Source organism: Megascapheus bottae, chromosome 28, assembly GCF_031878675.1.
Source record: "Megascapheus bottae isolate mThoBot1 chromosome 28, mThoBot2.hap1, whole genome shotgun sequence".
NCBI classification, from domain to species: domain Eukaryota; kingdom Metazoa; phylum Chordata; class Mammalia; order Rodentia; family Geomyidae; genus Megascapheus; species Megascapheus bottae.
In genome coordinates, this window is record NC_143536.1 from 6,618,971 (window position 1) to 6,632,832 (window position 13,862).

Consider the following 13,862-nt stretch of genomic DNA (forward strand, 5'->3'; position numbering starts at 1 on the left):
TCAAAGGCATGTGCTAAAAGAGATAGAGACTTATTGGAGGAAGTGGGTTGTGAGGTGTGCCTGGAAGAGTGTACCTTCGGCCCATCGCTTGCCCTCTGCTTCAGGGCAATCAGGATGTGAACAGCCCTGTGATATCACGTTCGTTGCCTCCCCGCAGCCAAGCAAGTGCAGACCGACATCAAAACTGTGAGCCCAATTCAACTTTCCTTCCTTTGAGGTGACCATTCTCAGGTAGATTGTCACAGTGACCAAAGCTGGCAAAACTAAGCAGAGAGAGCAGATTGAGGGGACACAGGATGGAGCTTCACTGGGGCAGCATCACGTATTCTCCTCAAAGATAACAATTAACAGGAAACATGATCTCCAGGTTTTGTTGAAGGAAGTCATTAGTCAGAAGGACAGTGATAAATGAAGTTTGAGTCTTCACAAGAATGTAGAATGTTCAAGGCCAAGACTGGCCAAAAAAAAAAGAACCCAAAAAAGAATGTAGAATGGCAAGTGTGTGGGTATATCCATGTGTGTATACATATGTATATATATGTTATATATGCATAAATAGGCAAGTATGTATGTAAATATATTTTTCTTTTAAAAATCTCTTGAAAAGTTAATGGCTATTTAATGCACAGATAAAACTCATGCATTATGCAGCTCATTGCAAATGCAGAAGTTAAATTTCATCCTAAAAACTTTGCTAACACAGAAAATTACTTTTTCCACTTGTTTCAGAACATCTGTGAAAATGTTCTACCTATACTTCATTGTGTGTATGTGCAGGGGCATGTGTGCCTGCCTGCCAGCCAGTTGAGTTTGAGGCCTGCTCTCAAGGTCCACACTCTGTCAGCTTTTTCTGCTTATGGCTTATGCTTTTCTGCTTGACCCAGGGCCCCAGTTCTGGCTTTTTGCTAGTAAATTGTAGGATAGTCACCTTCATTTGTCTACCCAAGCTAGCTGTGAACTTCGATTCTCAGGTCTCAGCCTCCTGAATAGCTAGGAGCCCTCTCCTTCCCGTGACTGATTCTGCTACGTCAGTTTTGGTCCTCAAGCCCATTCGGGTTCTCCATAGTCAGCAGCTGAGCCCTAAGCATGTGGGCATCCCCTTGGTTTGCCCTCCTAACCTCCTCAGTCCAGGAGAGCATTGGCCTCCCTCAGCTTGTCTTCCTGACCTCGTTCTCAACCTCATTTGTGCTGAGCCTGAACTACCACCTGCAGAAAGCAAAGCTCATATCTGCTCAGGTTTTATAAAATGATGCTCTCAGGTCTCTAGCCTATAGTTCAGAATGCTTGCATGTGGTTAATGAATGAACAGGCACTCCTTAGTGAGTGCAAGGCATACTGAGTTTTTTGTTGTAATGCTGGTTTCCCTGGTCGCACAACTTCTGGCTCCTGCTTAGTTTGATAGGCACATGTTTATTTACACAGTGAAAATTGAGTTTGCCAGCTGTCTTTGTAGATAGTCAGCTCCATTCAGCATCTCCAAAGGCAGCTAATTGATCCTGTCTATTTGAGTGTTATGGAGCAGACAGAGGCCAGGCTTCAGGTGCTTGTTGTGTAAGCTGAGGAGCGTAGTGCTCATGGCTTTGAACGAAGGCACTGAAGTCCATCAGACAAACTAAGGGACCACTGTGTAACTTGTAGGCTGTTAACCTGTTTTAAATTTTATGGTCATGGAAAAGATCAAGGGGGAGGGGCAATACCAATTGTGGTTTATTTTCAAAACCAGTTCAGTGGTTATTTACCTTTCAGGCAATTAACATAATTACCATTATGCTAAAAAGTAATTTTGGAAAGTTCTGCCCTGAGCTCTTATGACTCCATCGGGACAGTTTTAGTTGGGACTTATCTTTTTGATGGAAGCCTAATTGCAGTTTTGGCTTTGTGCACACAAACAGAAGCAGCTAATTGTTTAGGCAAATAGCAGATTAATTTAAATATGCATCCCTAATAAAACAAAAATGGTGTCCATTATGGTCCTTGTTCCCATGACGAGGAATATAAATATTCTGTGCAAGTACCATTAGTCGGAGGTCTTAAGGATTATCAACATTATTTCACAGTGGTAGCACTTTCCAGACACCACGTAATCTTTACAAAAGCTCACATAAATCAGTTTAAGCTCGTTTAGACCCCATTTCCGCTATGTGCAGTTTCATTACCACACTCTGGCTGCCCTCCTCGGGGAGGTGGAAGGGGCGTGCTGCAGACTGGCATGGGTGCCCATCCACAGCTGCCGAGCAGGCTTTATGCCTCCTCAAAAGCCTGGCCCTCGTCACTCATGTCACTGTTAATGACTCTTGCAGGCCGAGGCGGGGCCGCGTTCTTCCAGCCTGCCTGCCCCTCTGCACGATGGAGACCCTGTGCCAGGAGCAGGTGGACTGCCAGCTCTCACCCCTACTCGCTTTTTGGGTTGTGACTCTCTATTCATTGACTGCTTTCACCGTGTGTGTGTGTGTGTGTGTGTGTGTGTGTGTGTGTGTACACGTGTGTGTGTGTACTAATCCTGGGGAGCTTGACCTCGAGGCCAGAGTGCTGTTCCTGAGTGTTTTTGCTCAAGGCTAGTGCTCTACCACTTGAGCCATAGTGCCACTTTCAGCTTTTTTTGATGGTTAATTGGAAATGAGTCTCATGGACTGTCTTGCCTAGGCTGCTTTTGAACCAGAATCCTCAGATCCCAGCCTCCTGAGGAGCTAGATTTGTAGGCAGGAACCACTTGCACTCAGCTATCCTATTGTACTTTGTAGGTCTCACTCAGTCCTGTGTCCTGTTACATTTTAGTGATGAGTTTTGTGAGAATAGGAACTATATGCCATCCATTCTCAGAGGCTTCCATGTGAGACACTGAGTAAACGCCAATAGAAGATCAGCTCATGTAGTCAGGGCCTTTATTGTTGTTGCTCTTAATTTGATTTTGTTTGCTACAGTTAATATCAGTGCTCAAAACTGTGCCTTGCATTTATCGAGGACTCAGTAAACACTGAGTATGTTGTTCACCATATAGATTCCTTTTAGACTCAATATGAACAGGTGACAACCAGCTGCTGTATCACAGGACACCCTGATAGTTCAAGCCCCTACAGTTTCAAATCCCTAAAATGTCCAGGTCATAAAAGTAGACATGTTCTAACTGTGTTAACTAATAAATTGGCCATTTACAAAATGACCCTTCAGTAAAGCATCCTTCTCTGACAGCTGCGATGTCTGCTCTTGCCCTGAGCTCTTCTTGTCCTGGCTAAGCAGCATGGCTAATAGTGGCATCACAGACCTTGTGAAGCTGGTTTACGTTGTTATGGAAAGTGACACTGGAAGAGCTCAGAAGTGGTGACTGCCTGAGTAAATAGAACCAAGGGCTCTTTCCTCATCCATTTAAATCACTCTTGAAGACCATTGCTGGCTTAGGCAAAGACCTCTGTGTGAATAAGTGATGTGCAGTATAACATGCTGGATGACAGCAGTAGCACAGGCTTGGGAGGGGGTGGGAGTGATTGTGCTGCCTGAGGCGCTGATACTCCGAAGCCCTATTATCCCTTGAAAGTAGGCTGTTGACCAAGAATGCATGTTAAAACTCTAAAGCCACCAAAGTAACAGCAAAACGCTTTGATCCATAAGCCAACAAAGAAATAAAAGTGGAACCGACATGTATGCAACTTAAATATTCAATCAGTAAAAAATAGCAGGGGAAAGGGAGAAAAGAACAGGCCATACAGAAAACCAGCAGCAACATGACAGATTCAACCAGTCCCACCAAGAGTCACACCAAATATAAACAGCTTAAATATCGCAGTTAAAGGCAAGTCTGTGAGGACCCGGTGTAAATAGACATAAGCAAAGTGGAAAGTGAACAAGAGGCCTGTTAGTGCCAACACTGAGCAAGCCAGGAAGCCCAAGTGCCGTGGGACAGCAGACAGCAGATGTCAGAGCAGAGATTGTAACCACGAGTCAAGACAGGCAGACATCACATGGAATACATAGTCAGCTCTCTTCAAGAAGACTATCAACTCCAAATGTTTCTGCCTCGAACACCATGTGAGAAGCCAGTAGTCACCCCACTGACAAGTGAGGGCCTATGCAGTCACCTGCACTGCCTGACGAGGAGTTGGGAAGGCTGGTGACCCAGCAGGAGGGGCTCAGAAGAGAACTTGAACATGTTGTCCTGTTTTCCAACAAGAAAAGACCCTTCTTGGGATATTCGTAAAACTCAACTCCATGGTGAAATATATTTTATTACATCCAGTTCTGTTGGACAGATGATGCCAACAGAACTAGTGGTTGATTAATAATGAAAAAATGTGTTTATAGATAAACTCCATGTGTGCTTCCAGTGGGCTGTGGTTAAATAGCTTCCACACTTGGCAGAATGTAGGGAGTCTGCAGTGCATGTCCGACCATTATTTGTCAGACACGTGTAAATACAGCCATCCACTGGGCACTTTTCTAGCTTGGGTCCAGCTTGACCTCATCGTGGACCAAAGGATTTTGAACTAGCTCCTGAGCCACTTAGAGCATCTGTTTTTTCTCATGCAAAATGACAGTAATGATGCTCCTCTTCAACATACACATACACACACAAGGGCCATGCAAGTAGCAGTTTCTGCTTCTCTTTACTGTTGGCAGCCATGTCTCAAAGCAGTTTTGGGAAGGATGGTAGGCAAGCATCTTGGAGGGGGATACCCTGTCTCTTATTTAATGGGTTAAGATTCTGCCATTTTCTCTTGAGTCAGAATGGAAAGAATTTGCTGAAGCATGCACCAGGAGAAAGAATCTTTTGTGATATGCCTATTCTCCCAGTTTCCCATAATTCTCATATACTGTGTCTAACATTTGAACATTTAACTGGAGGGAAGCTCTGCTTCTGTTTGTAATCACCTGCTGCCTGCTGACAGCTTGAGTATTGCAAAGTAGCTTCAGTGTATTGTTTTCTCCTTTTGTGTATGTATACTAAATGTTAAATTCAAATTAAGTCTAGAGACAAAGTATAAAGCATGAGAAAAAATGTGAGAAGTGAACAGCTTTATTCTGGATGATAGAAAGTTACAGGAGAAGAGGACTGGATTTGTGGGTGTGCAGTAGGTATGGTGCGCTCTCTCTCTCTCTCTCTCTCTCTCTCTCTCTCTCTCTCTCTCTCTCTCTCTCTCTCTCTCTCCCCCTCCCTCCCTCCCTCCCTCCCTCCCTCCCTCCCTCCCTCCCTCCCTCTCCCTCTCCCTCTCCCTCTCCCTCTCCCTTTTTCTCCCTCCCTCCCTCTCTCCCCCTCTCTCCCCTTCTCTCCCCTTCTCTTCCCTTCTCTCCCCCTCTTTCCCCCTCTCGTTCCCCCTCTCATTCCCCCGCTCTTTCCCCCTCTCTTTCCCCCTCTCTTTCCCTCTCCCTCCCTCTTTTATTTGGCTGGTCTCTGCTAGCCTTTCCAGCAGTCCTGCACCATGCATGACCCCATCTTAATGTTACTGAAAGGGGAGAGCTCATGGCTGTGCAATCCCGCTTATACGTGCTACTGCTAGTGAATCATGGAGTTGGAGTAAACAAATGCAACAGACTCAGTTCCCATGCTTTACTTCTGAGAGAAGCTGAAAGATAAAATCACACAGCTGTGCCAGCTAAGTGAATTTAACATAGTTATGTTTCTTTCTGCCTAGGATTTCTCAATATTTGGGACCTGAAGACTGGAAAGTACCCAATTCATCGTTTTGAGCATGACGCAAGGATTCAGGCTCTAGCCCTCAGCAAGGAAGATGTCACTATTGCCACGGCTTCTGCCTTTGATGTTGTGATGTTGTACCCCAATGACGAGGGCTGCTGGCAAATAGCTGCAGAATTTGAAGTTCAGAAACTGGTGAGCTTTTCATGTGGTCATTTAATGTTCAGTCCTTAGAACCTCTGGGTCTACTATAAATGCAAAGGAATGATGTCCCCAATTCACCCAGGTTCCTTGGTGAATCACAAAACTTCCTGTGAAATATGAGGAAACAGAGAGACTTGGAGCAGGGAATTGATTTGCCCCAGCTCTCTAAGCTGAGAAGTTATGATTCAAACCTCAGAGCCAGGCTGGGGCTATGGCTACGTGGTAGAGCACTTGCCTGGTACTCGTAAGGCCCTGGGTTCCATCCTCAGCACCACCAGAACAGAACCTGGAGTCAATGGAACTGACTTCAGGGCTTCTCACCACTGTGATCCTCAGCCTAACATGTAGACTCTCTTCCCTGGAAGTTTGAGATCCATTTTTGGCCTGATTTGTAAGTGAAACGAGCTTGGTGTCACCTAGCCCCCAAGGAGGGATTTCCTTCTGCACTGCTTCTACCTCATGTTGTCTCACCTGGAATTAGAGCAAGTCCAGAGAGAGGACAACTAGCTAATTGGCTAGTTGGGTTGCACGTGCTGCGTGAGATGCTTAGGCGCCCCCTCCCTGGTTATACCAGCGTGTGTGGACTCTGTGGGGTGGGAGATGACAGTGTAATAGAAGGATGTGCTCAAAGTTGATGCTGCTGAAATTGGATTTAAGCAGACTAATCCTGGCATAGAAGCAGAAAAGGCAAGCGTGAACTCTCTCTCTGTCTCTCTCTCTCCTCTCCTCTCCTCTCCCCCCCCCCCCTCCTCTCTCTCCCTCTCTCTCCTCTTTCTTTCTCTCTCTCGTGGAAATTTTGTTAGTGCTGAAGAATGTTAAAAGCTGCTTGGTAACCTGACATCGCTGCTTCGCCTCCCTGAGTTTCTTGACCTCTTAAAGATCCAATCCCATGGAGGGCTCCCCAGCCTCCTGACGGCTTCTTCTCACCTCAGGCTCTTATTGGACAAATATGAATATATAGTATTTCTGCTTGTTCTCAGAACCACTGTAGACCAGCTGTAACCATAGAGCTGAGGCCATTACTTGAGGTGAAAGTCTCTCTCTACAAAGTGTGGAAATGGGGCGGCGTCCTTCCAGCCGGGAAGCTCTTGAAATACCTCACAGCTCCCAGCAAATGGCACGACCACTCTACACCTGAGCTTCTTGGTGTCTGCCAAAAGTCCGAACTCTGCAGATGCCACGTTAGGAAAGTAAGAAATGAGTTTTAGCAGGGAGAAGAAGCAAGCAGCCATTGGTAGGGGACATGGTTAATAAGACTTTTAATGTATTTTTTCTTGCCCGGGGTGAGGAGTTGCCGCAGGCAGCCCTTCGCCCGTCGAGCTGGACCATTTTTGTCTCCCTAGCTACGCTCCCTGAATAGCAGTGGCAGTGTTCCCAGGTTTGCAGCATTTGCCTAGAGCGTCCCTCCTTTGTGATGGACGCTGGGCTGGGGATGTTGGGCTGCCAGTCACACAGTTGAGCCCAAGGATTAGCGGACTCACCCGGATATTTGTTCGCTCTCAAGCTCCTCTGGACGGTCTTCAGGATTCAGGTTTTTGAACTCACTTGGCACATCGTCAGGGCTGCACTGTCCTTTTACCCTGTGGATTTTCATAATTACCATGTGGCTCACCAGCATCCATGTTCTCGTAATTTACTCAGGCAGGTGAACACTCAGCATAAGCTGTTGCTTGTGGATGGGGAAAGCAAATCACTTCTAGAGAGTACTCTTCATGTAGGGCAAACTAGAGAGAGTGCTCACAGGGAGCACTTCCCGTCTTGGGGCCAGCACACCTCTGCGGGATCACTGCCTGACCCAGATACCAAGGGAACACTCAACTTGGAAGCTTTTAACCCTTTGCCAACACATTTGAGTGTTTAATAAAAACATACTTGTAGGGCCCGGGAGTTTGGCCTAGCGGTTAAAGTGCTTGCCTAGCATGCACAAGGACCCGGGTTCGATTCCTCGGTATCCCACATGCACAACCAAGCCGGAAGTGGCAGAGACAAGACTGCAACAAGCGACAGAGAGCGGAGGCGAGCAAGCGGAGCCCAACCAAGTGGTGGCCGGAGCGAGCGGGGCCGGAGCGAGAAGGGGCCGGAGCGAGCGGGGCCACAGCGAGAAGGGGCCGGAGCGAGCGGGGCCAGAGCGAGCGGGGCCAGAAAGAGAGAGAGAAGGGGGCCAAAAAAAAAAAAAAAACATACTTGTAAAAATATGCTTTGCTGATATTTTAAGTTTCATGTAAAACAGTTAAGTGTGTGTGTACGTGTGCGTGCACGTGTGTGCGCTGTGCATGCTTGCATGTATGTACATACTGGTCCTGGGACTTGAACTCAGGGCCTGGACTCAATCCTTGAGCTTCTTTGCTAAAGGCTAGTTCTCTACCCCTTGAGCCACAGCTCCCATTTCCAAACTTTTTTGTGGTTAATTGGCTATGAAAGTCTCAGGGACTTTCCTGTCCAGATTGGCTTTGAACCATAATCCTGATCTCAACCTCCTGAAGAGCTAAGATTACAGGAGTGGGTCCCTGGCCCAGCTCAGTAAAACTTTTTTTTTTTTTTTTTTGTAATGACTATCATACCCCTGTGGGTTCAGAACTAAAAGGATGCAGTAAGCATAACAGTTGGAAATTCTCCTTTCACTGTGACTTTCAACCCCTTTCCCACCTTAAAGGTAGGTACTGTTAGTCCTGTGTGTGCCCAGGACATGGGCACATGTCCTCTGTCCCACACGTCACATGTTAGCACACCCGTGTCCTCTTGCCTGCTTCCCCATGGCTGCCAGTTTATCTCAAGATTATCCCATTTGCATCAGTTTATACAGAAATCTTGATGGTTTCTTTGGTGACAGCGCAATACTCCTTACATATGTGTACTTTTTATTAGTCTGTTAGTAACAGGTAGTAGCTGTTGTTTTTCCAGTTCCTGTGCGCGCGCGCACATGTGCATGTGTGTGTGTGCCCGTACATGTGCATACATGCGGGCACGTCCACTCTATCCTCACTGCCTAGGAACCAGGGCCTTGCTCATTATAGGCAGATGCTTTCCCATTGGGCTACATTCCCACTCCTTAAGAAGTGGGTTTTGTTGTTGTTGTTTTATTGAAGTGCAAGAGGATAGAACCCTAGGCTTTGTGCCTGTTAGACACATACTCTACCACAGACTAGTATTCCCAACCATAACTTTTCTTTTTTAAGTTTTTTTTTTTTTTTTTTCCAGTCCTGGGCTTGAGCTCAGGACCTGAGCACTGTCCTTGGACTTTCTCAAGACTAGAGCTCTACCACTTGAGCCTCAGTACCACTTCTGGCTTTTTTCTATGTATGTGATACCAAGGAATTGAACCCAGGTCTTCATGCATGCTAGGCAAGCACTCTACCACTAGGCCAAACTCCCGACCCTCTTTTTTAGTTTTTAACTATGACAAAATGTCATAGCTACACAGCCTCCTACACAGTCATTTTGCGTGTGTGAATTTATTCATGAGTGCTGTGTAGAATGAACTTGCTGGCTTGTAAACTTCATGCAGTTGACACTTGGATAATGTTGCCAGATTTTCCTGGGACTGTATTTTCATCCCACAGGGGTATATAACTCTGGCCCCTGTCAACTAAAGTTTGGTGTGCATCAGACTTTGTGATTGTCATTGATGTGACAGGAGTAAACTGACATTTCAGTGAGTTCTCACCAAGTAGTTTTCTGTTTATGAGTATGTTGTGTTTCTGTTACATTTGGGCAGGTGCTACTTCATTTCTAGGGACTGCCCTTTTCCCTTTGTTGGTTGGGCTATTTGTCTTGTTGGTGTATAGGAGGAATTTACTGTTTATGATCAAGGTAAGACAATTGTAAATGATTAAACAGCTCTTGTCCTTTCACAGGTTGACTACCTTGAAATAGTTCCAGATACAGAACGGTACCCTGTGGCAATAGCCACAGCTGGAGATCTGGTATACCTGTTAAAAGCCGAAGACTCAGCCAGAACCCTCCACTATGTCTATGGCCAGCCTGTCACGTGTCTAGACGTCTCTTCCAGCCAGGTTGCCTTTGGCGTGAAGAGTCTGGGATGGGTGTACGAAGGAAACAAGGTACAAAAGAGATAATTTTCTGACTTTTCAGTTGTGTTAGGGCAGTATGTCTCCATATAGTAAAAAAAAAAAAATACAGGTACTTAAAAAGTGATTGCTTTCTCTTTCCTCCCTCCAACTCCCCTACATGGAAGAAATTATAAAGCCTAGTCGTTATTGCTGTTCTACTTGGTGCTGGGAATTGAACCCATGGCTTCCAGTGTGCTGCACTGCCAGCCCCTTTCATAATTTTCATAAAATTTTTTCAACTATTTCTCTGATTTATGTGAATAGATTTACCCCTCTAGTGGTAGAATTATAGTGGATGTGTTTAGGAAACTAAGTGATAAATAGCTCAGCTCAAAATGACGTGGAGCAGGCTTTAGATACAGATGAAAGTAAGTAGGTTTTTGGCTGACTCCAAATTTCCAGCCCAATTAAAAGCATTAATTATGAGAATAAGCTGAGCACATTAGTTGAAATTTATGCTTTAAAATGTATAGCTCAAGCCAGGCACTGGTGGCTCACACCTGTAATCATAGCTACTCAGGAGGCTGAGATCTGAGGATTACAGTTCAAAGCCAAGTAGTCTGGGCAGGAAAATCTGTGAGACTTTTGTCTCCAGTAAATTACTAGAAAAACTACTAGAAAAACCAGAAGTAGAGCCATAGCTCAAATGGTAGACCACTAACCTTGAGCAAAAGAAGCTCAGGGACAGAGCCCAGGCACTGAGTTCAAACCCCAGGACTGGTACATACACACACACACACACACACTAACTTACTACCTGGTGTTTTGTTTTTTTTTTGCGGGGGGGGGGTGTTTGTTTTGGTATTTTAATTTGCTCCAATTGTCTCTAAATACTGGTTTGGAAGCTGACAAAATTACTTGGTTATGTATATGTTTTGTGAGCACACCAGACACTGATGAGTGACTGATTGGCTGGCAATACTTGTGTGATGTTCCTCGAACACAAAGGCCAACCATTCGACATAGGTTCCTCCATGCAACCTTCCTGCATTTTGTAGCTGCATGCTTTTCCATCTGATTGCCTTTCCTGTGTTTTTCTCTCGAGAAACCTAGTAGATATGAAGCCCTGGGTTCAATTCCTCAGTACCACATAAACAGAAAAAGCCAGAAGGGGTGCTGTGGTTCAAGTGGTCGAGCACTAGCTTTGAGCAAACAAAACCCAGGGATAGTGCTTAGGCCCTGAGTTCAAGCCCCAGGACTGGGGAAAAACAAAAACAGAAACAAAACTTCATTAGAGGTGGTGCTGTGAAATTTTACTATTATCCTGCTATGCTGCAATGATATCATAACTCCTGAGGAGTCTCCTGAGCAGGACTCAGGGTTGGTTACTTGTGCAAGGTTTGGCCATCTGTGCTTTTGCCTGCCCCCTTGTGTCCCATCACAGATGATGAGGTTGCTGAGATTGCCTACAGCTATGGTCACACAGCTTTTATGTCTACACTGCTGTGTACATGTAGGATTCAGACAAAGGCTTGGGTGAGTGTGTATCTGATATAGAAGTGGGGTTCCAGGGCCAGGAGTTTGGCCTAGTGGTTAAAGTGCTTGCCTAGCATGCATGAAGACCTGGGTTTGATTCCTTGGTACCACATATAGAAAAAAGCTGGAAGTAGTGCCAAGGCTCAAGTGGTAGAGCTCTAGCCTTGAGAAAGTCCAACGACAGTGCTCAGGCCCTGAGCTCAAGCCCAGGACTGGCAAAAAAAAAAAAATTAAAAAAAAAAGAAGAAGTGGGGTTCCATTATTGAGGAACTGTGATAATCCAAATGCTGAAAGAGACCACAGTCAGGCACATGAACCTCCCTAAACATTCCAGAGTTGATTCTGTTTCTCTGGAGAATGGCCTTGTGCTGGGTATTGACCCCTTCATATTATATAGGCACTTAAGCTACATCTAGAAGGAATGGTTCAGGACCATTCTCTCATCTGGCCAGCTAGCCTGTGATGCAGAATCACAGGTGCTTACTGTTGGGGTTCTGATAGTGGAACATTGAACAGCATTTTACTCTTAATTTTAGCAAAGCAATACTAGTCAAGTTTTCCAGCTCTGTTCACAAAACCAAGTGGTTTAGTGAAAGCTTCTCTACTGAGTCATTAAGGAAAAGCTTTTGACTAGAGCTGGCGTGGCAGCCTCTCTGGTGTAGAGAAGAAGCTCTAAGAGTTACTGCTCTGGACCTCTTGGTTTACACATGGGGCAGAGTTTGATGTTGGAACTCAGAATTTGGGGGCTGGGAATGTGGCTCAGTAGTAGAGTGCTTGCCTAGCATGCCTGAAGCCCAGGGTTCCATTCCTCAGTACCACATAAACAGAAAAAGCTAGAAGTGGTGCTGTGGCTCAAGTGGTAGACCACTAGCCTTGAGCAAAAAAAGTTTAGGGTCAGTGCCCAGGCCCTGAGTTCAAGCCCATGACTGTCAAGAGAAAGAACTCAGAATTTAGGAGTTACACTTGGGTTTGCCAGTACTTTGTTTGGCCATAGAAAAAGCAACTCTTATTTCTACCTTTTCTTTTTTTCTTTCTTTTTTTAGGGGGAGGGATTGCTGAAGAAAACAGTGTGGAATAGCTATCTGTGGTTGCAAGACCAGTGGGAGTGTTCCCTGAGGCCCTCTAAACACAACTGTCCCTCTGCAATGTGCTCCTGGGTCTGTCAAAAATACTTGTTTACAAAAACGTGTTTGTGGTACCATAGCATCTTTATCATTCTTTACTATAGAAATTAATTCTTGCTCTCCAAAGTGGAATTTGCAAATAGAATTGCCTGGTTTAAGAGCATAATGATGACAATGTGTCTCGTGCCTCATAAAGGAAGAGCGCGCTCCACTTAGGGCTCTTAGCATCATTCTATGCATTTGGACACATTTCCTAATTTGGTTCTGAAGCACTTGGCACTTGACGGCTGATTGTATTTAGCAGCACGTGGTTCGCATCCTGATCAGGATGGGAATGACATAATGCTGAGGCCTGGGCGAGCTGGATGAGGATGCTCAGCTGCATGGCAGCGCTGCCTCCGCCTACCTCACGCTGGAAAACCAGGCCTGACGTCCTGGGGTAGTCATCCCCTGTCCCGTAAGCAGATACAGAGATTCTGCAGTGATTGCAGCCCTCGCCATGGGATGAAATAGCTGAGTGAGCCGTGGCTGGAATCCAACGCAGCACCCTTAGGGGTCAGCTACATTCTGCCACACCTCTGCCCGCAGCAGAGGCCTACCTCTGATCTTCAAGGTGTCACCTAAGATGGAAAGTTCAGATAATGGAAGGCTCATTTATTTTCCACCACTCACCTGAAACATTTAGAATTTTTAATACTTACCCTCTTGGAGAAGACAAGGAAAGTTGCTCTTGGAGACCAGGTTTTGGGTTCTTGAGTGGTTCTAGCTGTTGAAAGGATCCATTACAGTTCAGGTATGTCATTGTTACTGAATACTGATCGTACACACACTGCATGTTACTCACTGATTAGTGACTGACGTGTCCTGCATGTCTGTGACTACTGACTACTGCCTGCTCGGTGTTAGTCACCTGACTGATGCTGGAATAGAGACGTGGGCTCATGTTCCAGCCTTATGGTCCCATAGCAGAGGCACAATAAGAAAAAGCCACAAGACCTGCACATTGAGATTGGTGAGCTCCGGAGTGATGATAATTTTCTAGATAAATCGATGAGAAACAGACGTTCAAATTGTTTTATATGTGTTTTAGTAATAAAATGATACCAAGACTTGATATCATTGTCAGTATCTTGTTAATAATGCATAGTAATAAGTAATAATGGATAGTAATAAGTGAATAAATAGTAGTAAATGAATAATGAATAGTAATAAATAAATGCTGGAGAGCTTCTCAGAGGCCTGAATTTGCTCGAGACAGCAGAAAACCCTGTAGTTGAGAAGCCTCTGAGAACATTAGCAGCTTGGTCCCAAGTCAGTGAGGAAGGGTTATTCCATGCAAAAGCCTTCCTGAACTGTAGCTGC

General features: G+C 45.4%; 1 protein-coding gene across 4 annotated transcripts in view; it reads left to right on the top strand.

Moving 5' to 3' along the window:
* The window catches only part of Fbxw8 (F-box and WD repeat domain containing 8), an 85,808-nt gene that overhangs the window by 44,915 nt on the left and 27,031 nt on the right, over positions 1-13,862 (top strand). For 3 of the 4 annotated variants that reach the window (XM_090320183.1, XM_090320184.1, XM_090320182.1), the window contains exons 6-8: positions 5,625-5,821; positions 9,685-9,891; positions 12,420-12,533. In XM_090320183.1, the coding sequence (XP_090176309.1) occupies positions 5,625-5,821; positions 9,685-9,891; positions 12,420-12,533 (518 nt within the window). The remainder of the gene's footprint in view (positions 1-5,624; positions 5,822-9,684; positions 9,892-12,419; positions 12,534-13,862) is intronic. The other variant, XM_090320185.1, reaches the window with a different exon arrangement.